Source organism: Balearica regulorum, chromosome 7 (assembly GCF_011004875.1).
Source record: "Balearica regulorum gibbericeps isolate bBalReg1 chromosome 7, bBalReg1.pri, whole genome shotgun sequence".
NCBI classification, from domain to species: domain Eukaryota; kingdom Metazoa; phylum Chordata; class Aves; order Gruiformes; family Gruidae; genus Balearica; species Balearica regulorum.
Window position 1 is genome coordinate 26,223,281 of NC_046190.1, and position 27,051 is coordinate 26,250,331.

General features: G+C 40.7%; 1 protein-coding gene and 1 long non-coding RNA gene across 2 annotated transcripts in view; one reads left to right on the top strand and one right to left on the bottom strand.

Annotated features, from left to right (window-relative positions):
- The window catches only part of KCNMA1 (potassium calcium-activated channel subfamily M alpha 1), a 494,552-nt gene extending 482,014 nt beyond the window's left edge, over nt 1-12,538 (bottom strand). The window contains exon 1 of the mRNA XM_075757828.1: nt 11,857-12,538. Within this exon, the coding sequence (XP_075613943.1) occupies nt 11,857-12,168 (312 nt within the window). The 5' untranslated portion in view covers nt 12,169-12,538. The remainder of the gene's footprint in view (nt 1-11,856) is intronic.
- A 5,073-nt stretch (nt 12,539-17,611) lies between these two features.
- LOC142602628 (uncharacterized) overlaps nt 17,612-27,051 on the top strand; it is a 34,017-nt gene continuing 24,577 nt past the window's right edge. Inside the window, exons 1-2 of the long non-coding RNA XR_012836382.1 lie at nt 17,612-18,897; nt 19,003-19,092. This is a non-coding gene — a long non-coding RNA (uncharacterized LOC142602628). The remainder of the gene's footprint in view (nt 18,898-19,002; nt 19,093-27,051) is intronic.

Genomic DNA, 27,051 nt, shown 5'->3' on the forward strand with positions numbered 1-27,051 from the left:
CCCAAATAAACAAAAATAAGCTGATCATACAAAAGCAGACATCCAGGAACCAACATCAAGCAAACTACAGGGATGAAGAACCCTCTATTTTCTCTGATATTAATGGCTAAAACACTTCTGTAGTCCTAAGACACACAATTTGTTCTGAGATGAAGTGAACTGCCATTTCCATCAGCTCTCAGAGCATATTCTCATTTACCTATAACCATTACAGCCATCAATTTTAAAAGTCACAGGCATTATATTTTTCTGTAGGAGTTACACAACAGCCTATATTTACATACCATTTAAAATCCAAAGAGTATTTTACAAAACAACAGAAACTACAGTCTTACATCCGCTACTGAAAACAATCCATTCCCAGGACCAAAACTATTTGTCCCAAGAAAGAGACAGTTCAATATGAAAAAAACAGTTATGAAAAAAGCCTGCATTTAAAATGGTTCCTCTACTTCTTGCTCATAAAGATTTTCTACTGAGCTGAGAGAATGTAAATACACAAGATACCATCTTTAGAAGTCTATTTATATTGCCAGAAGCTTTTCTAGAACTTTTACCTTTAATAGAAGCTATCATAACCTTTCTCTCCACTTCCAATAAATATTTTGAAAATAAAAGCTCCAGAGCTCAAGTTCCCAGTGACAGGAAGAGCACCCTGAAAACAGTCTGGGCACCAAGCTCTATCACCTGTTGTCTCAGACAAGTTCAAATAGGCAACAACCGCTTTAAACAACCTGTCCCAAACCCATCTTCTTCCCCCTCAGTCAGAACAACAATATCTTTATCCATACAGACCATACACTCACCAAAACTCTTCGAAGATCAATCAAAAAAAAAAAAGTAATTTTGGAATAGTTATACTAAAATTAATCAGTAGATCTGTCACAACACATCATCTATGGCATCTTTAGGCAGTAAAATGGCATCCAAAAATCACAATCTTACCATCATCTTTGCCAACCTGCTGGTTCATCATCCCATCCTCAGCAGCCAGCCCAGGGCAGGGCAGCCTGCCAGGGCACAAACAAAAAGCCCACAAGCACAAGCTGAATGCTGAAGTCAGTTATGGCACAATAAAAGAAATAGAACTCTAACAAAAACAACTGCAGGAAGCTGTACATAAGTTATACCCTGATTTTAAAAGAAAAAAAATAATCAAAAATTAAAATAAAACCAGAAACTTACTAAAAGGCTCATCTGGAATTTTCCCTAAAAACATAGCTAACTTGACCTTTACAAGGAGTGAAACACAAGAAGAGACCTTAAGAGCTCCAGGTGCTCTGTACTTCAGCATTTATACCCTCATGACTAATCTAGCCCAGGTGTGGGGATTGAAGCCCATTAAGAGGTGGAGTAGATCAGGTATGCCCCTGGAGCTCATCTTCCTACATAACTTTCACCTGAGGAGAATCCACTTAACCACCCTGGAAAAGTTATTTACTTTCAAAAGTGCATTCCTCATCCACCTAAATTGTTGAAGTGAACAAAACCATATTCACCAAAAGATGTCACGAAATTAACATTTAGCATGCTAACTATGAAACAACCTAACTTATAAAACTTTTCAGTACTGAACTCTTAGCCATGAGATCCTTTCTGCTCAGCAGAAACGCCTAAAAACACTTATGACTGTTTAAGATCTGGATCTACTACCACCTGCCACTCACAGCCTGTCCTCAACACAGCTCAGGTACCTCACAGAGAGTCTCCTCTCGGACTTTAAAGCTTGGATTTACTAGCACTGTCGAACCATCACCTCAGGATGGTAAGTCCTGTCTTAAAAGACTAAATCAAAAATATTCTGCCCCAAAACACTTAACTTGCTCTGAGGGATTAGACTTCTTTTTTTTAAAGTGGTAAGTAACGTAACTTAGCTTCAACAGGCATTAGTTCGGATCAGGTACAGTTTACATCACCTTCACTTTTTATCAAGTCACAAAGTAGTAGTAAATGCTACATAATGTGGCTCAGGCACCTTCACAGAAAAAATCATGGAATCAGGCATGCTCTAAACCAAATTGGTATTCCCCTACCATCTCAAGGGCACGCAGGTGCGGCGCAGTTAAGTACTGAATGACAGCGTAGAACTGTATCCCCCTCCAACACACCCCTTAAATCAGGGCCCTATGTGAGGTGACCCACCTCTTAACAAGACTCAGCAACACTCTGGCTGATCATTAGTGAAGGATTTTAACAATTAGTGACTCAGCAGGTATACTCTCTTACTGCACCTGATGCAAGTCTGGAGTCTTTTCTGTAGTAGCCTTGAGCTGTTGCAGGCAGAAAGGTTAGCTATTTCCAAACTGAATATTCTGTTTCTCTGTGTATAAAAAGCAAACAGAGAAACCTATGAAATTTTGGGTTTATGTTGTTGCTTAAAAAAATAAGTAAACATTTCACCCCAGAGGTTGAACTCTTTTCCACCTCTACAAATTATGAATATACATTCTCTTATTTGACCACTCTTTAAATACAATTTCTGCAATCAATTGTAAGGACACATTTTACTTCTGTACACAGATGGCATAAGAGCAAGATTAAGATCTATTCACTTTAAGCCATTACATTTCTCACTTTAAAGAACACAAACCCAAAGACAAATAATCGCATGGACAGTCAATAAAGGCAAAAGTTTATATACAGCTTTATTAAATAAAGCAACTGTAGCCATAGAAATGATAACATGTTCTGATTACCCCCACAATTTCAATATGGGAACATGAAAAAAATTATTTTTTTATTAAAGTTATTTCTAAGAGCAATCAGCTTGAAATAAATATTTTGATTAGAGGGTGTGTATCAATCTCTTAGGTAAAAGAAAAATAAAATTAGAGTATTGGATGTTAAAGCAAGAGACACTGCTACTTTAAAGAGCTTTAAAACAGTATGTAACTTTACAAACACTGAAGTACCTTCTCCTATGTTTATATATACAGAGCAAAGAAGCCAGGGGATTAGGTAAACCCTACTCAAGTCCAGAATAAGATGTGTAAGGTAAATACTATTTTTTTTTAAAAAAAGGTACCTCGATTTTAGTTGTTATGTTCATTGATGAACATCTGAATAAGGAAACATGTTTTCAAGAACAATAATACCTCTTTCAGAAAGCATCTGAAGTTATCACTGACTCTGAAATCAAACTCCTTATTCAGATCTTAAATATAAATGTTGGTGTCTAAACAGCTGTTTTGTGCAAGTGTTGACTTGAGTTCCACCTATTAACATGAACAACTGCTGTGTGAGTTTTCTTTAAAAATTACGCATAACTTAATAACAAACATAATGCCATCAATTGGGAATCAGAAAAATCAAATATTTTTTTCTTCTGCTCCTGGAATTACATCTTACCATTCAGCTGGCAACTCAAAGATACCAAGGTTTTCCTACAGTATATAACGTCATTATATCCTAGGGACACATTCCAGCAAAGCAACTACAATTATTTTTGCAAATATCAAAACTGTGAAGTTTTAGTGTTGTTTTCTTTTAAGGACAACAGATCTATAATATGAATTCTGCTAGTCTGACTCATGAAAAGACAACACTGTAACTTGCACATATAAAGCAGAGTCAGAGGAGGAAAAACAGCATTTAGCCAGGTAAAATTTTGTATGGCCTTAAACAAAAAAACAGACCCTTTCTCAATCGAAGGCATCATTCCTTAAGCATATCATCTATGTCTCTCTAAAAAAAGCCCAAGATAACAAATGGTGACTATCCCTTTATCCTGCAGGCTGTAGAAAAATAACATTGCAGTAAAGGACACAAGGAAACAAGTATGCGTTATTGCTGAGAGCCTTAAGCGATATGAAAATAATGTGAACGTAAAACCAGCAGTCCACTGTTTCTGATGCTGAAGGAATCAGAAGCCTTTGGATATAAATGTATTGGGAATAGAAGAAAACTAACACAAAAAGCTGGTAAAAACTTCCCATATAAAATCAATTTATCAGAAGTGTATAAGTTTTGATTATTTTTTAATAAAATCCCTTCATGGGGAAAAATGCTTGCACTGTGTGAAGACAGACCCTGCAATATTTTTTTCTAACTAGGCTGTTCCTGTGATTAAAAGGAAAAGGAAAAAGGAGGGGTATTTTTCCTTTAGCCCTTAAAACCCAAATAGAGTTTATCAGCTTCCTTATGAAACGATATTTATAGCAAGATAACGTAGAAAATGTAAAAACATCACACATCTGCCTGTTGATCAGCAAACTCATTTTCAAGAAAGCGATGTCAAATCACTTGTAGCCAAAGAATTCTCCATGGCATGTGAAAGCATCTGAAGTGCTCTACACCAACTCTGACCACTGTAGGTCGAGGAAGCTAGTAACCTGTTTCAAATACTTTCTGTCCAGCAGAATACCTGTGCATAATCACAAATAAAATGAGTTTAACAGAGTTCATACTAAAAAAAATCACAAGATGCTTAAACAAAGAATCATAATCTAATATATTTCACTTTATTTTTGTAACATTAAGGTCACCAATGTCAAATATTTTTTTAAAAAAATGTATCTATAATAATGTTTCCCCTATACTTAAAATCAAAAATGAATCCAATGCCAGTAGTGCTAGAGTTAATCTCATTAATAATAGAAAATTTAGAGTGAATCAACTTTTTAGTTTAACAAATAAGAGACAAACCATTACATAAAAATGTAAAAGATATCATGAAAAATGAATGAAATATAACAAGAAAGAAAATGCCAAATATTTAGTCAGCATTTGCTTGGAAAAAGGGGAACAAAACTGTACTGTAAATTTATTCCTGGGTATATAAAAAGCAATAAAAATACAACACAGTAGACCTGTACCTAACAGTTACAGTCATAAGCCACTCAAATTTTGGCCCACTTGTTGTGTTATGCTACACTTGTTTATGAGGTCACAGTACTTCTCAACACTTTTCTGGCCTGGTGATGCGATTTGTCTTTTCTTCTCCACTATATGTTAGCAGTTCTGATATTTAAAGGAGGTAGTGAAGTTAAGGACGTGCAAAGGGGTTTCCAGGACGCAGGGCTGCAGCTGCACACGCGTCTCTGTCCTGCAGGTGATCCACGGGCGAGCGACCTTTGTCACATCCACTAAACGTGCCCTTACTGCGGCTCTAAAAAAAGAGCCAATATTTGCCGTTGCACTTCAGCTTGCAGGAGAGATGCCATGATAGGATATCATCAGTAGTTCAAGTACCCAAATTTTGATTTCCAAGGGGGGCCCAGCAGAAGGGATAAGTCTTAACTGGAATGAAAACACACCTTGTGTGATTTTTAAATATTATGTTTCTAATGTTGAAATCCCAGACATAATGGCCAGAAGCCAAGTAAACACACCTCGCTACAATAAAAGAAAAAAGCTTTTAAAAGCTTAAAATGTTAACATAAGCATCACTTAAAAAAAAAATCTGATTCATCTAGAACACTATGAACATCTAGGCCTGAGTCCAAAACTATTGAAGTTATTAGGATGGCCTCCCTCTATTTCAACAGGCGTTGGATAACGCTCTCCGTTTCTGTAACTCTCAAACAGACAAATACATGCAATATATCATCTCAAACCAAACTGAACTCAACACATTTCAGTGGCAGCACATTCATTTAAAGAGAGCCATGCATACTATATATGGGAATAAAGTGTTCCTCTCAAAGATGCAAACCCGATGTATTCTTAGGCTATAAATACCATCAGGATTCAAAATGGGCCCTTCCTGACCAATACATCTCTGTCAGGCATGGAAGATAGGTATCTTGTTTTCTTATCTATTCATCCGGCTCTATCATTGGCAAAAGCGCTAACAAACTTCTACTCGATGTCCACCTTCCCTTGTCACCCAGGATGACCTACGTGCCATAAACAGAATTCTCGCACTTGCAGACCATGAGGTCTAATCCGGAATTTGTGTATTTAGCCACGTGTACAGTTGGTATAAATGCCAGCCTAGCCTTGTGATCTAATAGCATTTTGCGCTCACTTTGCAGGGCGGGTGGAAGAGTCGGGCATTAAGCCTTCAACCACGTAGTAGCATATGAACTCATTACAGAAACACAGCATTTTATGATAGCTTTTTTAAGTGTAGCCCCTTTCCTTTATGTCACCGAAATAATATGTGGGGGGAGAAAGATATTTTTTAACCATTAATACCCACACATAATATTTTAGCAATCTTTCCCTTAGAAAAACCCCACGAGCTGTATTCATTGTGTCCTTCTCAGACTTCTGGTAATTTGGTAGTTTTCATACATGTAAAATACATCAGCTTATGCAATGTGACTAGGTATGTAATAGAACAAAAAGGATACCCCATCCCCTAATTTCACCCAGAGTTATTTTATGTTTACATCTCACTAGGTTCTCTGGAACGTCTGTCCTACAATCTCACGCTACAGAATGCCTCACTGCTGCTGAACTACAGCCTGATCTTGCCAAGTAATTATTACCAGCCAACCCTGAACTTCACATAAACTTTTGTCAGTTTGAGTTGGATTCCACAGAATAACAGACCCAGTCTTTGAAGGAATACTGACCATTGCTCTGTATTTTGCCTGCTGACCAGAAATTACTGCTGCTTTTTAAGATCTGTCACAGGAAGGACACTCAATGACTAATTCACAATCCACTTCTTTGTAATAGTACAGGACAGATATGGTACATCACTGCTTTTTTAATTAGATCCTCTCCCTAAAGAGGTCATACTTAGGACTAACATGCTCTAAATTTCCAGTGTTTCTGTCTCTGGGTCTGTAAACTGCCCTCATTCTGAATTCAGAAACCTCACCGCATCAAAACTGCGTACATAGATCATTGTTATTTAAAAGCTTTTCATTCCCTATTACAGGCATTTCTTCCATTGAGCTAAAATGGAAAGGGAAAAAAAAAAAAAAAAGTGAAATCTAATGGTTTCCAACCAGCATTTACAGATTTGCAAACGTGTGAGAGTTGCAAATTCCTTCTGAGCACAGATTTTCTCCTTAAATGTATGTGTTGCAAAGCCTTGAAAATAAGTATGATACTGCATCAAAATAACATTTTGGTTAAATCCTTGTCTGTACATTTTCCCTTCTGCATGCATAACCCATTTTAGCATGTGTTTATAAAATATGAAATCCATTATGAGCTCCAGAGAGCCAAAAGCATCGTCTTTTTCACAGCGTGGAAAACAGCAGCACACACCTCTCCGTATCAGCGCCTTTTCGCTTGTAGAAACACCATCTGCAAAGAGCTGTGGGTACCTTTTCTTTCAGTCCTTGACCTCTCCACCATGCCCATCTCTCCATTGGCAACCTGTGCTATGGGACACGCATGGAGAATTACGGCAGACCACCTGATAGCCATGAGACAGGAACGATTCAGTGCCTTCGAGCCAGGCTACGCATGTGACTAACGAGCGGAATGTATTACAGTCCGCTGCTAATCCCTTGAGCCTTCCAGTTGTTCATACGCTTCTGCTTGGTACATCTTCGAGAGAGTCAAGGTGAGGTTTCCACACACAGATCTGAACGAAGAGATCTCCTGCGCTACGTGTCCACACCCGCCTTCCAACGAACCCTCACACCTCTCTCAAAATGTAGTGCCTTCTTTTGAGTTTGCTTCTTTAATTATATTTGGAGAGAACATTTATGCAGGTAGTGCTAGGAAATCAACAAGCCTAGCTATATGAGAGCCAGTTTGGTAGAAATGCTTCTTTCAGGGAGAACTTAAACTTTTCCTTAAACTTACAAATTATCTCAGGCCTTAGAGGTCTGAGTGAAAATTCGTCACTTTTCAAAGAGAACTGCAAATATTGTACTTCCAGTAAAAACTTAATTATTCTACTCAAAACAAATGGAATGTTGCTTGGTTTCTACTGACATAATCTAGCACTGTATAATTTATTAAACTTCCCAAATATGTAAACCTGGATCAAAGAAGACTATTATGGCTTGTAATTTCAGGCTAGCAACTGCTATCCATAATCATAATGTAATTTCATTTTCTATGTATACGAGTCCTGGGTTGTGGGGAGGAAAACTCTTCAAAACATTGAATTCATTCCAACAGGACCTTAGCAATAAAGATACATTCTACCTGCTAGAACCTTGAAGGCATCAGGTACATAAGGGGTACCGCTCTTTGGGGAACCAAGGAGCGGTGATACAGGGTCTGGTATTCTCCATAAGGGTACAAATGTCACTTCATTCTGCACTGGCCAGCTCCAGGAGCCGGCTGTGCCCCAAACTTGTGCTCTCTCATTCCACTGCTCCTACTTCTTGTTTAAGAGTTTGTTCAAAGCCAAAACACAGTATCAGACAATGTCAGTAGAAAATGCCCTTCAGGAGCATAGAAAATGCAGTAGCAGATCCATAGAATCAAACAAACTACAGATTGTATAATGCACATTTAGCCACTATGTATACTGTGTACTTCACCATGCATATTTATTTTCTTTTTCTGTTATTTCCAGAAACAAGAGCAACTAATGGTGTCAGAGTCCAGCCCACTGAATTTTAATCTCATGTTCTACTTTTTCATACACAAACAGGAATGAGTTAGTCAAGGGACAAAGAAAAAGCAATGGGAAGACAAGTTATTTAACGATATCTAAGCATTCCTAAAAATTTAGATGTAAACACTAAGGAGAAAACCAGCATTTGTTAAGTCTCTGCAATATAACTGTAGCTAATTTTGGAAGAATCACCTCTAAAATTACATACCATATTAAATAAAGGAATACATGGGATTCAGCTGCAACAACTCTCCAATTACATGAAACACTGATAATACAGGTCAAGATTTACATTTTTCTTTTTGACAGATTTTAAAAAATTTAATCTCACAAAGAAAGCCTGGAGCATAAAAATTCTAAAACTTCAGCAATCATTTTTAGTACATGATTAATATTAATGTTCTGTTCATACATGACATAAATTGGATATGAAATTTTAAGGGGCAATGTTTATCATTCTGGTACCAGAAATTTTCATATTCTTGACTTACAGTATCTTGACTTTCTTACCTCCAAGAAAAAAACTGTAGTGAAATTTCATACCACAGCGTTAAACCGTTTATACCACATTTTTAAATCCCAACCTTAAATTCAGTGAGATAAGGAGGGGGTAAAAAAAAAAAAAAAAAAAAAAAAAAAAGCAAGCCACATATAAATCCTTCTATGCAGCCATTAAAAAGTCTTACATCCCAAAATCAAGTTGACAATCACTGATAAATCGGAGGAATACAACGTTGTGCTCAGAAGATAGCAGGAAAAAAAATAATTTTTGCAGTTCCTTGCAATAACATATATGAACACAGGTGTTAGCACAGTAACTCTGTGAATTATTCACATATATGTGTGAATTATTCAATAGGAAGACACAGAAAGCAGACATGAGAAAGATTTCTTTTAGCTCACTCGCGGGGACCACTTTTTATGTAGATGGTGAGCCGATGTTGGATAACCCAACTCGGCTACAACCTGCGGAGCAGCAGAAGAGGCAGCACAGGGAGGGGAAGGTCCTAACATGCAGAAAACTTCTTCAGGCCCGCAGCAGGAGGAGCTACTTCTTGTAAAATTGCTTTTGCTAGCAGGTCCAATACAGTTGACACAGCAGATATACACATTCACAGTTTTCACCTGCAGCCTCGGCAGCCTTTCCCAAGTTACCATGCAGCACCAAGCATGTGTTTGGTAACAGCAAAGTTTAAGACGTTTCCAGTTGATACTTCAGTCAACCTTTATACCCTAAATACTAGAAAAGTGTTTTGCAATAACTAACTTAAGACACACAGAATTCCCTCCAATTCTCTGTTTTAAGCACGTAAGGAATGAAGGATCAGGCCTTGAAAGTTCTTCTTCACCAGAGGCTTGAAAACCCTTACAAGTGGAATAAATACAATCTAAAAAGAGATTTATATCTCCCCCTACCTGCAGAGTCCTTCATCCTCCTGCCCCAGGGAATGATATTCATAGACACAGTTACTTCAGGTCTCAAACATGAAATAAACTCAAATCTTACAACCTGACATAGTTGTAGTACGTCAAATCATTCAGACTGGAAGTGTTGGAATCCCTCGATGGTACCTGTTATTTAGCAAGCTGATACATTTAGCCTAAGAGGTTTTAAAGACAATTTGGATATGCCTTTCTGTACTGGTTAAGAATTGAATGATCTGCTTTGACTATGTCCCAACAATGGGCTATCAGACCAGCAATACCCACCAAGACGCTATGTTTAAGAAGTCTGTGTACAAGTCTCTAACTTTCATTTTTTCAAGGAAAGAAGCACAAAGTGATAACCTGTAGGATTTTCTTTTTCATCAAAATCCCTGATAGCCCTTGCAGATTTGTCTCATCATGTGCAGAAGAAAATGCTAAATAAATACAGAAGACACTGAAGATAAGTCTTAACTACCCATCTATTCTTTAAAATCGCCTTTTACTGTCGTAGGACAGGGTATGTTACAAGACATGCTTATTATCATAAAATCATTTGAGCTTTGTCATCATACCTGGCTAACACCTCTCTGAGAAAGTTCAAGTTTGGTTTTGAATGAAATAAAAAATACCTATAGAGAAGTGATACTTCCTGGTCGGTTTCCTGAAGCTTAAGGCTGAGTTAAAAGCTTTTATTTATTCCTTATCTCTAGCAATCACTTCTTCCCCAGATAGGCCAAGTTCACTGTAACTGTTCTGCTTCCCACTGGAATGTAGAGGTTCTTTTCGGCAACCCAAACTGGACACCTACCTCACTAAACCCAAATACACAAACAAGTACCGTAACTTCTCACACTCTTAACTTTGCTCCCGGTTCTCCCCCGTCGTGCAGCTGGGTTATGCGCTGTATCAAGTGTGTCTAGGGGGGAGGGGACAGGAGAAGGGGGAAGACAGCTCACTGTACATCAAAGCAAGCCAGCAACCTAGCAACCATATATTAAAAGGTGTGTGTGTTTTTGTGGGTGTCTGTGTGCCAGGAATAACTGAAGCAGATATTATTCCATTTGTAATCCAAAAAATGTGAAAAGGGAAGGGGAGAAACTCCAGCTGCTGGTCTATTTTGGGGTCTGTCAAAATCGACTTTCACAAATACAGAGTCTTAACACTTTCTATCCCATTTGTCTTAAACAAAAATGAAAGTCTGGACCTAAGCAAGTTCTTGGGTTTGGTTTGAAGGGTCTCTTTCAAAACAGGAGCCGACCTTACTTCATGTGCTACGCTTTCTTCCAGCTGGTAATGCGAGAGGTTGCCTCGAAGATTTCGCACTTAGGTTAAAAGAATATTGATCTAGTGTGTTACTTATGAATGCACTAAATACTTTTCAGTATTTACATTTAATTTATCAAACAGAAGTGTCAAAAATTCTCGGGGAGTGGAACACGCTTCACTTGAGTGAGAACTTTACCTTTTTAATTTTGCCAAAGTTTCTCATTCCACGAGAGAACTGAGAGCTTAGACTGGTAAATAAGCACTCCCGCCCCGCCATCATGTGTGGTCGTGGGGGTGCGTATCAACTTCCGAATCACACCATCCTACTGTGCCAGCCTGTGCCTTGCCAAGAGGGTGAGCCGACCAGGTGTAACTTTCGTGCCACCAGATGAAAGCGTGGGGTGGGAGGGGGACAGTGGGACAGAGGGGCACATCTCAGGGCTGCACCCAACACCTGGCTCCTCCAGCCACGCTCCCCATGTTGCGGCTCCCGACAGCCTGTGGCAACCCTACCACAACAGCATGCTGCCATGCAACAACAGCCCTACCACATCTCCTCCCGTGCCACCTCTCCCAGGTGTCCTGGTCTACGAGGCTGGGCTCCTACTACTCCTCCTCACCACGACCACCACCACCCCTCAAACTACCACCGGCACCAAGAGGGGAAAAGGAGAGGGAGTTACCTTGTTTTTGACCCCGCAGTGGCAGCAGACAGTCCACAGGTACTTGAGGGTCCTCCACAGCAGGATGATAAACAGTCCCCCAAAGAAAGTGACCATGGATGAGGCGAGGAAAGCCCACCACATGCGCTGTCCGCGGCTATCGCAGGGCACCTCCATGGTCACCGGGATGATGAGCGCATCCATCTTGGGCACATTGACGGGGGAGGAGGACGAGTCTGTGTTGAGATTGTTGGCGTTGATATTGTTACTCATTCTAATGCCGCCGCCGCCGCTGCCGCCCGGGTAGGAGCCGCCGCCGCTGCCATTTGCCATAGCTAACAGCGAGCCGGGCGCGCAGGGGCTTCCGAGAGCTCCTCCCGCCGCCAGCGCCCCCCAAAAAACCCATCACCAGCCATATTGCTGCTGCCGCCGCCGCTGCTGCTCAGCGGAAAAAAAGGAAAAAAAAAAAATAAACCCAAAAAACCCCAAATCAAAACAAACAAACAAAACAAACAAAAAAAAAGCTGAAGAAAAGCGACCGCACAATCCCCGGGTCCCTCTCGGGAGCCGACAGGCCGGTGAATTCCGAGCGTCCTCCTTGTACGGCGAAAATAATATTTAAAAAAAGATCAAAATAATAACAATAATAATAATAGGTAGTCTCCTCCTCAGATTCCCACCCCTTCCTTCTCCCGCATACAGAGCCCCCACCCCGCCCACCCCAAAAAAAATCATCCACCACCACCACAAACTGATGCCTCGGAGCGTCTCTCCAAGATACCCAGCGCTGCAACCCCGCTGGCCTCAGCGGGGATCTCTCAGCCTCCGCCGCGGATCTTCCCGGAGGTGGTCTGTTATTACTGTTATTAGTCTTTAACTTGTTATTAGCGATACTCAGTCCCCCCCGCACACCCTCCTCCTCCTCCTCCTCCTCCTCCTTCTCTTCCAAGTCCAGCCCCTTCCTCTCCTCTTCCCCCCTTGGTGCCGGCAGCAGCCTCCTGTGGCTCCTAATTCATCCTCCGCTGGCCCATCTGTGCGTGCGCTGCCGCTGCTGCCGCCGCCTCCTCGCCCATCTTTCGGGAGCTCCCTCCAGGGCCCAGGCTGTCGCTCAGGCTGTTGCTCCCACACGCGCAGAGGCGCCGCTGCCGCCGGCTCCCCGCCCCTCCCTATCTGCCGCCGGGGGACGCGACGGCCCCGCAGCCGCGGCCCTGCTCGGGGCGCATGAAGGGCCCCGCGGGGAGAGGGTGCCGGGCCGGCCCGGGACGCCGCGCTGCCGCCGCCGGGGGTGAGGGCGCCGGCTCAGGCGGGCTCCCGGCCCCCCATGAGCAGCGCTGTGCGGCGCCGCCGCGCTCCTCCCGCCCCGCGGCCGCTCGGTCCCGCTCGCGGGGCCGCCGAGGCACCGAGCGACGGCTCCGGAGGACGGCGAAGGCGGGGGGTGGGGTGGGGGGAAGAGCCGAGGCGCTTCACAGGTGGCGGCGAGGCGGTGTCCGGCCGCGCCGGGGAGCTGCCGGTCCAACAAGTCCCGCCGGCCCAGGCGGGTCCATCCCCGGCGCGCGGCGCTCTCCGCAGCCGCGGTGGAGCGGGGGCAGGCGGCAGCGGCCCCCCCGCGCGCGGCCGTGCGCGGGGCTGGTTTGGCGGATGTCATGACGCAGCGGCTAACGCACGGCGCTGTCACGGCCCCGGCCCCCGCAGCCCCGCCGGTTCCCCCCCACCACCACCGGTGCCCATCTTCTCCATCCCTCCCCCGCCGCGCACCGCGACACGGCGAGCGCGGCCCCTCCGCAGCCCGGCTGCAAAGGCGCCTTCGGGGGCGGCCGGGCCGGGGGGTCGCAGCTGGGCGGGGGGGCAGAGGGAAGGGAGAGGAGGGGAGGGGAGGGGGGGCGCGCCCGGGGCTTGCAGGAGGCGGTTGAGTTGCAGCAGCAGGTGCCCGGGGATGCGGGGCGGGGGGGTGGTTTGGTTTGGAAACGCGGTGAGGGAGCGTGAAATGAATATCGGGGAACCGTGGCGTGGGTCTGTCGGCTGGAGGCGTTCTTGTTTGTCTTTAATTGACACGGGAAAATACTGCAAACGCTCCGCAAACGCACCGTAAATTGCTGCACATCCCGAGAACATTCCTGAAATTAACCCTTGGAAATATAAATAGCAATTTAATGTAGCAGGCTGGGGCGGGGGGAATCCAGCAACAAAATCTGGACAGTTGGCTCCTGCTTTTTTTTCCAGATTCCCATTGAAAAGCACATGAATTTTTTTATTATTATTATTTATTTATTTATAAATTAAACTCTCCATTTGGCACATGGTCAGCTCACCTGGTTGTCTGCACAAAGTATTATGCAGATCCTCTTGACATCTTTCCAAGGGTAAAATACAACAGCCTGCGTGTGCGTGACATTCCCTCATCTGATCCAGTCACTACGTATGCACAGAGCCACCATTATGAAATAGTAATCTCATAACCTTTACTAGTAGTAGTTCCTGTTTCTGCATCTGCCATGGGTTTGTTTATTTTTGTTTTCTGCTTAAATGATGGTAATGAGAGCATATGAGTTCTCAAAGCTTTTTATGGGGCTCTCTAACCCTCTCACCTCTACTTTTTTGTGCAATAACACCACCATTTGTCTAACTTTGTGAGTTTATCATGATGTCTCACTCCAGTCTGTTCCTTCAAGAGAGAGCTTCCTTTTTCAAGAAGGGATTAGTAGAGGTCTCTGAATAGAGAAAGCATTAGACAATAATATGAAGGTGTATACAAGTGAGAAAATACTACATTACTGTATCCCGGAGGAAAACATAGTTACATCATGCACCTGAAACAGCCCCTTCCTAGGAGGCTGTTTAGGAGGGAATTCAGTGGAGGATTTCTAGATGCAGCCAAGTCAGATCGAAAAGACACTGCATGTCAGAGCTGCCCTATGCAACCCCAGACTCTGCTGCCACAGCTGTTACCCTCTCCTGTGTCTTTCATTACCAACCCTCCCCACAGCTAGAAAGCCACCTGGGCCATAAAGTGTTGTCATGACAGGATCACACACCTTGGGACCTGGGCCCAGAACCTGGTCCTCATGGTCATTTGCTCTGGGTTTCTGAGTTGGTGTTCAAGGAGCATCTTTTTCGCAGCTGTACACATACCTACAGATCCTTCTATCCATTGGCAGACACCAGGAGTGGAACAAGGGCAGGAGCATCATAAGACAGCACTTGATGCCTGATCTTCAGAAGTGCCAGGTACTTACAGATAGATGCTCTTACAGCTACTGGAAACCACAAGGTCTTTGCACCTTGAAAGACCTGGGCAATGAACAGCAGTATCCTAGGGAAGGCTTTTGCACGGAGATCCTTCTGTATTCTGGCTTGGTAGATAACAAGGGCTGGATCTTTGAAGCCACAGATACGGCATATGTCTTTTCTTGCTGTTATTTGAGAGAGGCCAGATTATTTGACAGAGAGGCTGCAGTCTGAAAGTCTTCGTTTCTTCAGGTGTTGGAGCCAGGGTACTGCTCCAGCTGAGTGCTGCGGCCGTTGGTTTCGTGAGCACTCCAGATGCAAACAGGCCCATTAGGCACTTCTAAAATAGCATCTCTGTAATACTGTACCCACAAATACAAAGGATGCTTCTAAAGAAAAAATCAGACTAAAGCAAACCAAGTGCGCTAAAGTATATAGACTGTACTTTAAAATAACTTGCTTTGAACATATTTACCCAACATTTACACACAGATTTGGACAGGGGTAGGATATTTATTTTGATCACTTGTAAAAAGCTGATGTTCAGTTCGCTACTCAAAACACTTTTCACAAACCAACCAACCAACACAGGCATTGGGAGTTCTAGTTTATAAAATTCACACTATATATCCAGGGAAACAAACCTTTCCTGTTATTTGTATAAACAAAACTCCTCTTATTTACACAAACAGATCTCAGTTCTACAAATATTTATGATGAAATTCACACACAAAGGTACACTCATTGATATCAACTGGTGAGACTCACGTTACCAGTGAAAAGTTTGCTCAATAGGAATTGCCTGCTAAAGACAAGGCTTATACGAAGTAGGTAACTTTGTGTTTTGTTCATGGAGTCATAGGCAGAGATACAAATGATACGTCAATGTGTAACACTCAAGTGCATTTGAGCATGCTCCTTTATGAATAAGGAAAGGCCTGCTTTCTAGTACTGGTCTTATAAAGTGCAGTTTGAAAAAGCGCACGGGGGCTGCATACTTCATTTACTGAGGCAACGACTGCATCTCACATTGCTTTCAGACCAAACAAGATTTTCCAGCTCTGTTTCCTGCAGAGATCTATTCCGAGCAAACACAAAACTTAGGCAGATTAGTTTTCTATTTAATAGTTCCACAAGAGCTCGAAATTTACTTATTTAACTGAACACTATTTACATAGCAAAACAAACACCATGTTTACCTGTGGTTTTCCTGTTGCTACCATATAGCATAGTCCAGGACACAATCATGCCAGCTCGACCTAAATCCAGAGGGTTTGGTTCCAGAAAGCAGTGTGTTAGCAGCAAGGAAATGACTCCTCTTTATGTAAAACAGTTCCCTCTTGTGGATATTCTGTGTACAGTATCACAGACAAAGTATTTAAAATATTCATCAAGCTGGATCTTTGCAATTAAAAAAAAACCCAACCCTCCATTCAGCAATGATCTCAACACACAGGACAATCTCCGTTTTAGCAATTAAATGTACAAGTAAAGAAGAACGAGCTATTGCATTTAATCAGATATAATTTACCTGCAAAATTACTCATTATCAATAACAAAATCTTTAGTGCAATAAACACAACAAAGCTAAAGGAAGTTGCATAACTCTACCTGTATGAGTCACGTATAAATCACAGTGGGGTTTTTATTTTGCTTGTATGAGAGAACCTTCTGCACATTCCAATAAAGAAAACCATGATTAAAAAAGAAGGAAAACATACACTATATAAAGAAAAGAGACAATAACAGCAAAACAGTCAGGATTTCCAAGGGTCCGTGTACTAAGTACCGAAGGCAGAGAAACTCTATGGAATGATAAATCTTCCAATTAAAACTAAAGAGTCCAAGCAAGTAAGTGGCACAGCTTCACTGGTGGCACAATATTGCACCAGGGATTAATTTGGCACGACAGTTTAAAAAAAGCATATGAATGGAGTAACAGTGTAAGATTTATATGTTCTCTAAATGATGACTATATTATACAAAGAATATTTTTTTATTAAGAAATGAAATGTGAGAGAATAAACACGTACTCCCCAGGTTGGGCAAAAGGCATTTGGTCTAACCAAATCTGGGGAAATGACATAAAACAATAGCATGGTATTATCTTGAGGGAAATTATATTCAAAAGCGCTAAAAGCCTTGACATACCAATATACCATAAACTTGTTTACCACAACTTGTTTGTTTAATGGTCATATATAAAACCTCCCCATTTGATTAAAGGTAAATGTTGAACAAGCAGCTTAAGGTTCTCTAAAGGTAAATACTTTTCCAAGGTAAAAATGTCAAAGTTCCAACAATTAGGTATGTATTTATTCCCTGACACAGCAGGCTGCAGGTTGCTACGCCAACAATCCCGAATAGGATGCGCTATTGTTACCTTACGTGATAGTTTAGCCAGCATAAATAATTACTATTTGTGACCAACAGCCTCCTTCTTGACATTTTTGTAAATGTAAATGTTCCACAGAATACGGTGTTGGCTTTTATGTAACTTCAGTAGCTGTGGCAGATCAAGAACTTAGACATGGAAGTACAATAAAATAATAATAAAAATTGTTTACTAGTCAAAGGGGTAGATTGGTGTTCCTGAGGTCAGTGGGGTACTTGGTCTTGACTTCAAATGATGGAGACACAATATCAACCAGACTTTACATATAATCACAGATGTCTTGCATAAATAGCTCTGAGCCTTGCTTTAATACTATTCCTTACTATTCCTACTTCATCCTGGCAGAAGGGTAAAAAATAATACACTTTAGTGATTAGACGGGTACAGGAAATAATTGTCATGAAATGTCATGAAATAATTCTGAGAGATTTTTGGTTTAATGCAAAATGTTTGCTCTCTGAGATGCTGAGGAAGATCCTGTGCTGATGTAAAACACACGTAAACATGGACCTGCTGTCCTTGTATTAAAGACTCTAAAGAGGAAATAGTTGCAGGAGGTGATACTAATATGCATATAAAAGTAGCATGGCTACATATAACTATATATTTGCATATGACAAATGATTATCTTTAGCATTTGTTCTTTTCATAGAATTTAGTCAAACTATTTCAGTGCATATTAATTGAAAATCCTGTTTAGCTTATTTTGCATCTCCCCAATCCATGTTCAAAGACTGAAGTACATATTTAGCATGATAATGTATTGCACTCTGTAACACCTTCCTATCAAAGCACTTTGCAAATACGAATACATCCAGCTTCATCACATCTCTCTGTAATAGTATACGTGAACACTATTCTTGGCAGCGAGGTTACGTAACGGTTTCCTTGAATTAGTTAAAACTTTCATATTGAGATCTATTTTGGCACTTAACCCTGGCAAAATCCTCCAGCTGGCAGGACAAAGACATACCTCAGCAGAATGCTTTAATGGGTCACCCAGTCATTCAGAGTGATCATCTCCACAGTACTGGAACCCTTGCACTCAACCCGGCCAAATAAAATATTCAAGAAAATCCCTTGTTCATGTTGATCCATACAGTATGAATAGAAATTTAATACAAAGTAGTGTGCAAACATCAAGTATTTTCCTTGGAGTTTTTTTTTTGATTCTTGGATGTCCTTGTATTTTTTTTTTATTAGTTTAACCTAAGCATACTTCCTTGTCCTTATTTTCCTCTTACCAGATGTCCTGAACCACACAGTATTTCGTTAGATGCAGTATTTCTTGCCAATAGGACTACTTCTTATTGGAAAATTAGTATGGTTTATGCATTAATGGAATGTTAAGAAGACATGGCTAGTGTCTGGGAAAAAGGTGACAGTGAAATAATGACTTCAGGAGCAATATTAAGCAAGCCATATTATATCTTCTGAGACCTGTAAGTGCATTTAATATATATCAATCCACACACTTAAAAGCACTCTTGATTCCTGCAAATCAAAGCCTGTTTATCACTGTTTGTACTAATGATATTTCCTTCCAGTCAGGGATTTTGCCACAGGAGAAGAGAAAATAGGAAGATACCGGGGGGTATTCTGAAGACAGAATAACAGCAACTACCATTAAAACACAGGTAGGCTAACAAAGGAGATACAGAAATAGCAGTAGAACAATGCATCAAAACAATACCCAAAACAAATCAAATAAAGAGACCTTTAAAATGTCTCTTTTAAACCATTAGTTCCCCTTTTTCTGAGTGGACCTTGACATCCATCCAAGCCATAGAAAGAGAGAAGCAGCAAACCCTTCGCTCCATACTGAATTATAATGATTGAACAACAAAGAAATTAGTTATGTGAAGTGGTGTGCAAAGAGCCGCTCCAGAAGCAGGGTAAAAATTCTCCAACTTTGCTTTGTGTTGGTTTTGATGGGTTGCATCAAATCAGGACAGCAACTGCAAACATATCAGTGCAATGCCAGGACTTTCTTCTGCACTACTTTGCAACTTTGTTTTGTGGAAGCAGCTCTCCAGTTCCTTCTATAAATATTGGGATCCTTTCGTCCTTCCAGATAGGCCCAGAAACTTCTAATGGAGTAATACAGGAAATATCACAGTAGTGCAGCAAATATTTAAGTTCTCTTTGTGCCACCATCATGAAAACCCAAAGCAGGGGGAGTGTGTCTCCTGTACCTTTGTGCAGTTTCCAACAGTGGTGTTCCCACTCTGGCTATGACCCTAGCTACAAATAAAGCATTCCGGAACAACTCAGGTATTGCCATAGTGATTGCAAAGACCAATACTATTTTCTTTTAAATGCAATTAATTTGGAGGACTAAATGGTTATTGTCTCATGTTTTCATATTTTTTCCATTCACTTTACTTGCTATCTTGCATACTGGAAATGCATAGGCCAGGTAGCTTTATTTAATTGCTTCTAGGAACCATTAGGCTTTGACTCTAGACCCTTTTAAGACGTGACTAAAAGGGAAAGGAAGGAAAAGAAGTTTCACTGTAAAATATGTCTAAAGATGCCTGTTTGCACTGGGCAATTCTCTTTTAAGTCCAGCAGCCAACATTGCCACATGGCACTTAGAGAAAGATGTTGCTGTCAGAATCGGAGCCCCTACAGTGGAAACACTGCCAGTCATTCCTGAAAACAGCTGCCAGCCTTAACGTACTGTAGGGCTCCAAAGCCCGTGGTGTACGACGTAAAAAAATTACTTGGGAAGCGAAGTAGTAGTAGCAGGACGGTACTGCTGCTCTACTCAAATTAGACCAATGGAAATTTTCATAAAAGTCAACTAGTTGTGAAAAAAACAAGGAAAAATACAAAGATGTATGAGAACTGAAACCAGCCACTGAGAAAAACAGCTCTGAACACTAGCTAATTTAATGTCCACCAGGTGTAAATCTGCTTAACGCTGAAAAATCAGACATCAGTCATAAAGGGGAGACCATACGTTTACAAGCAGCCACTCCATTTATTTGCGGCTTATTGTGACACTTACACTTTGTTCTCTCCAGAATATATTCACGTTTAGGAACTTGGTGTTGTTTTTTGAGAATAACCTCAACATAATTTCAGGAAGAGCAGTATTTGAAATGATCTGCTTTGCTTTCTTGTCTGGAACAGAAAAGCTGAGAACTGGAAAATTGCAACCGAAAATAAATTAGAGGAGAAATAAATCAGGACCACTTTCTTTATCAAACGTCAGCACATACAGTAAGGTTTGAAAAGCTGAATCTCAACATAATTGGAAGATGCCCTTTCTCATCCCACTACACAAGCACATATCCACCAAAGGGTTTTTCCAATAGGAGGAAGAGAGAAAATCCAGTTAACGCGCAATCCTGCAAAATGCTGAGCATTCCTGCTTTGATCCAGCAAAGCATTTAAACAGGTGTCTAATGTTATGTACAAGTAATCTCACAGAATCCTGTAACCGAGTCACATGTTTAAAATTAAGCATGTGTTTTAGGTCCAGGGTGACAAGGCTCAGCACCTTGTATGATTAAGTGACTAGTAAGCTGAAGAGGTTGTGTAGGAGTCATGTCCTTAATTGCTTGCTGACTTCATCAGCGCTTCTATCTTACTGAGGTTCTGTTTGCTAGTGTGCAATATAAGGGTGACCTTTAATTCCAGCATGAATATAGCTTTAGGATTCCCTTTCCTATCTGGAACTATATGTTCTTCAATTAAAAAAATAATGAAATAATAATACCCAACTTAGTCACAATTTTGGAAGGACCGGTGATTAACCGATGCTATTTTTTTGTATTCCTGATATAAGATGAACCTCTGGAGTACTATTCTAAAGACATAATATTCTGCTTTCTCACCAATAGATCCAAATACATCCTCTCACAAGTCAATGGTGCTGCTAAGAATCAAATATATACAAGTAGTCAGAGATACGCGTCAAATGTCGTAACTCTGCTAGCGCAGAAGTCTTATATGTGGTACTAAGCTTGCAGCAGGCTATAAACCAAAATACCCTCAGGCTGAATGCAAACTAATTGAAGTCAAGGCCACAATGAATGGCTGCCTTAAAAAGCCAGTATTTTCCAACAGATCTTATATTTTTTTTCCTATGCTAAATTCAGTGGAATGGTGGGATATTTAATGGCAACCAACCAAATGAAACTCCAGTTATGACCTTCAGCTGCAGCCTCTGAGCAATATAACAATGGTGGAATGAAGCTTTATTAACTGAATAGTCTCATATGCTGCATCTACTCATACTCATGGCTTTAATTTAATCTGATCTGCAGGCAGATGTTAATTTCTGTTTCCTGACATAAGCTAATTGTAATTCAACCTGTGGTCAGAACTTAGGTAAGTTATTTGGGAAGAGACATGGACTGTTCGTGTCGCAGTGGGTGCAGTTTTGCCTTCAAATACAACTCTGTAGCTGCATCTGTGAAAGATACATGTGGATATCTCATAATAATCTACATGTGCATATCTAATAATAGTTAGATACAGGCTAATTTGTAATCAGTGTAGCAAGGTCTTTGGGGAAAAGCATAATAAAGCATCTATTTTCATAAATGTTCACAGGTGGATACCCCTGCAGATAATTTTTAATTATTAATTAACATGCAGTTTTAGGCAATAGAATACTAAATTGTATTTAAATGTAAGACATATTAATTACAAACCTTCTACCTAGTCACCATCTCAGTCAAGTCTCATTTGAAGTCTCTGACAATAAACTCCTGTGTATTTTATTACCTTATCTCACACAACAGGTTTTCCCAGTGCCTTCTTTACTAGACGGAAGTTCAGTGCTATATATGTGATAATACATTATTGCTCATCTAACCTCAGTATGTAAGAAACAAATATATACTGTCTATTGACAACTGTAGTAGTTAGAATAATTTTAATTTTTACATAGGGCTTTTTTTGCAAATTTTATGGTAGTTGAAAATGATCTGGTTTTCATAAATTATGGTTATTGCTAAATGCATATTATAAAGCATTACTTAGTATTCTCAACATTTACTAAGCTTGTCATCAAGACTTTCCTCTGAATTTCCACAATGTCCTATTTCAAGTGTTTTCTTTTTGTATCAAGAAATGGGTAACCTAGAACTTTTTAAGGTCAATAAACTGATGAAGCTCTATAAGCATCTATGTCTCTTACGATCAAGACAGGTGAAACACAAATATGTGTAAGGTGTTTATCACCCAGGATTAAAAAGACATCATTTTTGAGTGCTGGAGAACCCTACAGCACTATTAAGATTCCAGAAGATAGAATCATCAGTACTTCAGTGGTCTGAGTGTAGTCCTGGAGGAGCCCTAGTGGTGTGATATTCATTCTAATCTAAACCACAAAGAATTAAATTAGAATTTCAGGGATGCTTATACTCATTCTCATAGACAAAACAGGCTCACTACTAACTTGCTTTCCTAGAAGGAAACCTTCCTTATCTGAAACCAAAGTTCATAAATCACTTTCTCTTTTGTTTGCGGAAAAACTCAGCTATTTAGAGACAGGTAATCATGAGCAAATTATTTACTAACTGCAACAGAGCAATAGGACAATGAAAGTTTGTCAAGGGCAGGTTAACATTAATATAAATAAATACTGTTTAAATAGACAGTATTTAGACAATACACTTCATTCACTGTGCATCAGGTTGGTGCCCTTTCAGTGACAGGCACTGTCAACTAATTAGGATGTGTTTATATCTTGATTGATGTGTTAATGCAACACACTTCTGTGTACATTGCAAGAATCACAAAGTAATAAATTTAACCATTTTTTTATCGTTGCCAATAAAGTAAAAGACATAACACAGATTATGTTAAACTTTCTTTTTTAAAAAAGAGGATTTCCACCGCCTTTTTTCCCAGATGGTACAGTAACCGCTTTCTAACACCAACTTAAACATAGAGCCAACCTTCTTCAGTGGTTTACCTTCCCTTTTGTGAAAGAATTCCTGCCTTCCAGACTCTAATAAATTGAAACATGGCGTGTCATCTCTCCAGTCTTCTCTGGATTAATACCACGTTTCAGGAAATACTAAAGGTAGAGCTATTTCTTCTTTGGACAATCAGGTCAGATTTGCTTTACCTTCTTCAGCTTGCTCCAGCTTCCTCAAAACCCCCACGTTACCTGGTTCTCACCTTAGACCAATACTTCTGCACTACAGAAACATCTTTTCCTATCATCCCAGTCCAAGTATAACAAAAATATCCCTGTTCTGTAGCTTGTTAAACCCTCCTAGATGAAGGATGAGATCCTTAGGAACTCAAGATACCGAGGATAAAATGACTCGTGCTGAGGAGAAGCTGTACGTTAGGAATCAGTGCTTTTCAATGCTTCTACAATGTGACAGAAGACAGTTCTAGACTTGGCCCTGCTGAGTGGGAAGTACACCAGGCAACATCCAAACAGGGGCTCCATGATGGAAACAGAGACTGAAGGCAAAAAGATAATCAAATCTGAGAGAAGTTTTTCGAGTAGCTGGTTAGAAAGGAAACACATGGTGCGGGTTCAGTTATATCTAGATTATTTTTTTTCCCAGTTAATGGTTTGCATATTCAGACTGGCTTCCTGTTATACTTAGATCCATTGGATGTGGGTCAATGCACACACATTTCCTGTTATATTTTCCTCACGATGCCCAACATCTCTTGTATAATGTGTACGTGTTCTTGAAAACTAGAGAGAGGCGTTTAAATCTCTTCCAAACCAAGCACTGTAACTATTACTAGAAAGTACTACAGATGGCTGACTAATTGAACCATGGAAAGCATTATCACACCATTCTCAATTTAGAGCTCATTATTCATTTGAGTTCAATCTCATTTCATTACTGTTATAATGCCATACAAAATCAAAGTGAGTTTCAAATTTACACACCTGCGTGAGGTTATTTTGCAGTCTTCTGAACTACACCTCACTTCCAGCCAGTCCTACCAGAGCACTGAAAATTATTATTTCTTCATTTGCTTATTTTCTGAGGGTTTGGGATTGTAACTTAGTTATTAGAGCAGAAGCCCTAAAGCCAAGACGCGCGTGGAGCCTTGGCTCTGTGACCTTGAGCAAGTGACATGCACTCCATGGGTTTCATGTTTACTTCTGTGCAAAGGGTGTTTTGGGGGTCAATATTTCTACAGCACTTTTAGAGCTTTAGAAGAAAGGTACTGTAAAAACTCAAAGCACAACTTATTAATAATATATGTACACATACCTTTCCAGTTTGTGTCTCAGGTATTCAGCATGGGGATTTCTATTCCTACAAAGCTGCAGGTCTCCTCCAATAAAACAGACTACGGCTGCTACTTATTTAAAGTTCTTTTGCACCAGATTAACTGAATGCCTGAGAGAATGGTACTAGGTCACTTTCTTAAAATGGCCTGAACACCAGCAGAAGATTAAGAAATGGTGGGAGCAACTATATTTTGTTACACTGAAGCATTACAAGCAAAGTGTATATGAGCAAAGTGACATTCAGTGACAGATTGAATTGCATTATGATAAACTAAAAATGGCAGAGAGACTCAGTCCTTTGGAATAATAACTCTTGAAGATTTTCCATTTTGATAATCAGTTGATTGACAGAAGGGTTACAATGAGGAAATGGCTATCACTTTTAGTTTGGAAAAAAGCCGCCTTGTGTTCTAACGTAGTTTCACCCTTACAACAATGGTGTTACAATCTGCAGCTCTGCAGGTTTTTATGAATCCTGAATCATTCTTTAAAAAATTATTTAATTCTTAACTTTCCCAGCAGTGGCACAACAACAGCTGTAACCAAATGCTCATCGTGCCAGATCATACGTGATATAGGAACACAAGCTACCTTTCATCTGGCCAGGGTACTTACAGTGCCACCCTATAATTAACCGTTGCTGTGACTTCATTTAAGATCATGTGTGTTAAAATATAGTTGGAGTTCCGAGGTTCTCAAGGCCTTAATACCGTCTATTTATGCAGCTTGTCTTTCCTCCTGGAGTATCGTAATGCAGAACCTGAGTGTGTGGGTTACTTCAATAGCATTTATAGAAACATGCATGAGACAGCAGTCTTTTGTGCTGTATTACTATAGATGGAACAAGGAGAGGAACAGAAAATACCCAGGAGCAGATAAAGCTGCTAGTGGCAGCTTTAGAAGTAGAGAAACAAACACGAGACAATACAGTCCAAAGAAAGTCAGGCTGAAAAGACAAAAACTTCACTGAGTTTTTATGTTTGTACAGCAGGTACATTTCTATATTTTTTGGCTGGTTTCCTACATGAACAAAAATGTTTGCAGAATATAATCTCAAGGGTTTGTCTAGTCAAGGTTAAGCAAGTACCAGTTGGTTGATAACGTATGATTTTTATTTCAGTGATATGTCTAACTGATAGAGCATAAGTGATATTACTGGACTATTAAGCAAGAGAATTTGCACTCTATATGCCCTGGTTTCAGTTGAGAGGATTGATTTTCTTCATAGTAGCTAGTGTGGGGATATGTTTTGGATTTGTGCTGGAGACAGCACTGATAATATAGAGATGTTTTTGTTCTATGGACTTATTGTTGAGCAGTGTTTACACGGGGCCAAGGCCTTTTCTGCTTCTTGCACTGCCCTGCCAACGGGATGGCTGCGGGTGCACAAGAAGTTGGGAGGAGATGCAGACAAGACAGGTGACCCAAACTGACCAAAGGGATATTCCATACCATATGACGTCATGCTCAGTTTATAAGGAGCTTGGGGGAAGGGGGGGGGGAGGGGGGCGGCGGTGTTCAGAGTGATGGCGTTTGTCTTCCCAAGTAACCATTACGCGTGACAGAGCCCTGCTTTCCTGGAGATGGCTGAACACCTGCCTGCCCTTGGGAAGTGGTGAATGAATTCCCTGCTTTGCTTTGCTTGTGCACGCGGCTTTTTGCTTTCCCTATTAAACTGTCTTTATCTCAACCCACGAGTTTTCTCACTTTAACTTTTCCAATTCTCTCCCCCATCCCGATGGGGGGGGAGTGAACGAGCAGCTGCGTGGTGCTCAGCTGCTGGCTGGGGTAAAACCACGACACTATATTAAATTTCTAATATGCCTAGTCTGTATATTTTATGGGTTTTTTTAATGAAAGATGTGAATGCAATTAAATCTTCCCCTAATGTGTTGCAGTTTTAATATATTACAGGATCAATTTTCAGCATTATATTTCACACTGAATGGCAGGGTGGGGTTTTTTTCAGCTTTACTGAAAGAAAGGTGAGGAGTGAGAATAAACTTCTTAACTGGCCAATATGAGTGTAGAAAAGGAAATATTTTTTTCTCCAGGCCTAGTGACACCCAGCTGAGAAGGAAATCTACTTTGTCGGTGTACCATGAGCTAAGTCAGTCAGCCACTGGCAGCTAGAAACCAGGTCACAGTGGTCTACAGCGATCCTGCTGCTGGATCATATTCTCTAATGAAGAACGTACATGGACAAAGGTGCAAATGGCATCAGCAGCAACAGCTGGGTGAAATAAGATTTAACTGCATATTGGAGCCAGATGGTGGGCTATCAGAAATAGTCTAAAGCTGCCCTGGAGGAGCGGGAACAGGCTTGAGAGATGCTGCAGCAGGCAGGAGCTGAAAGCATTAG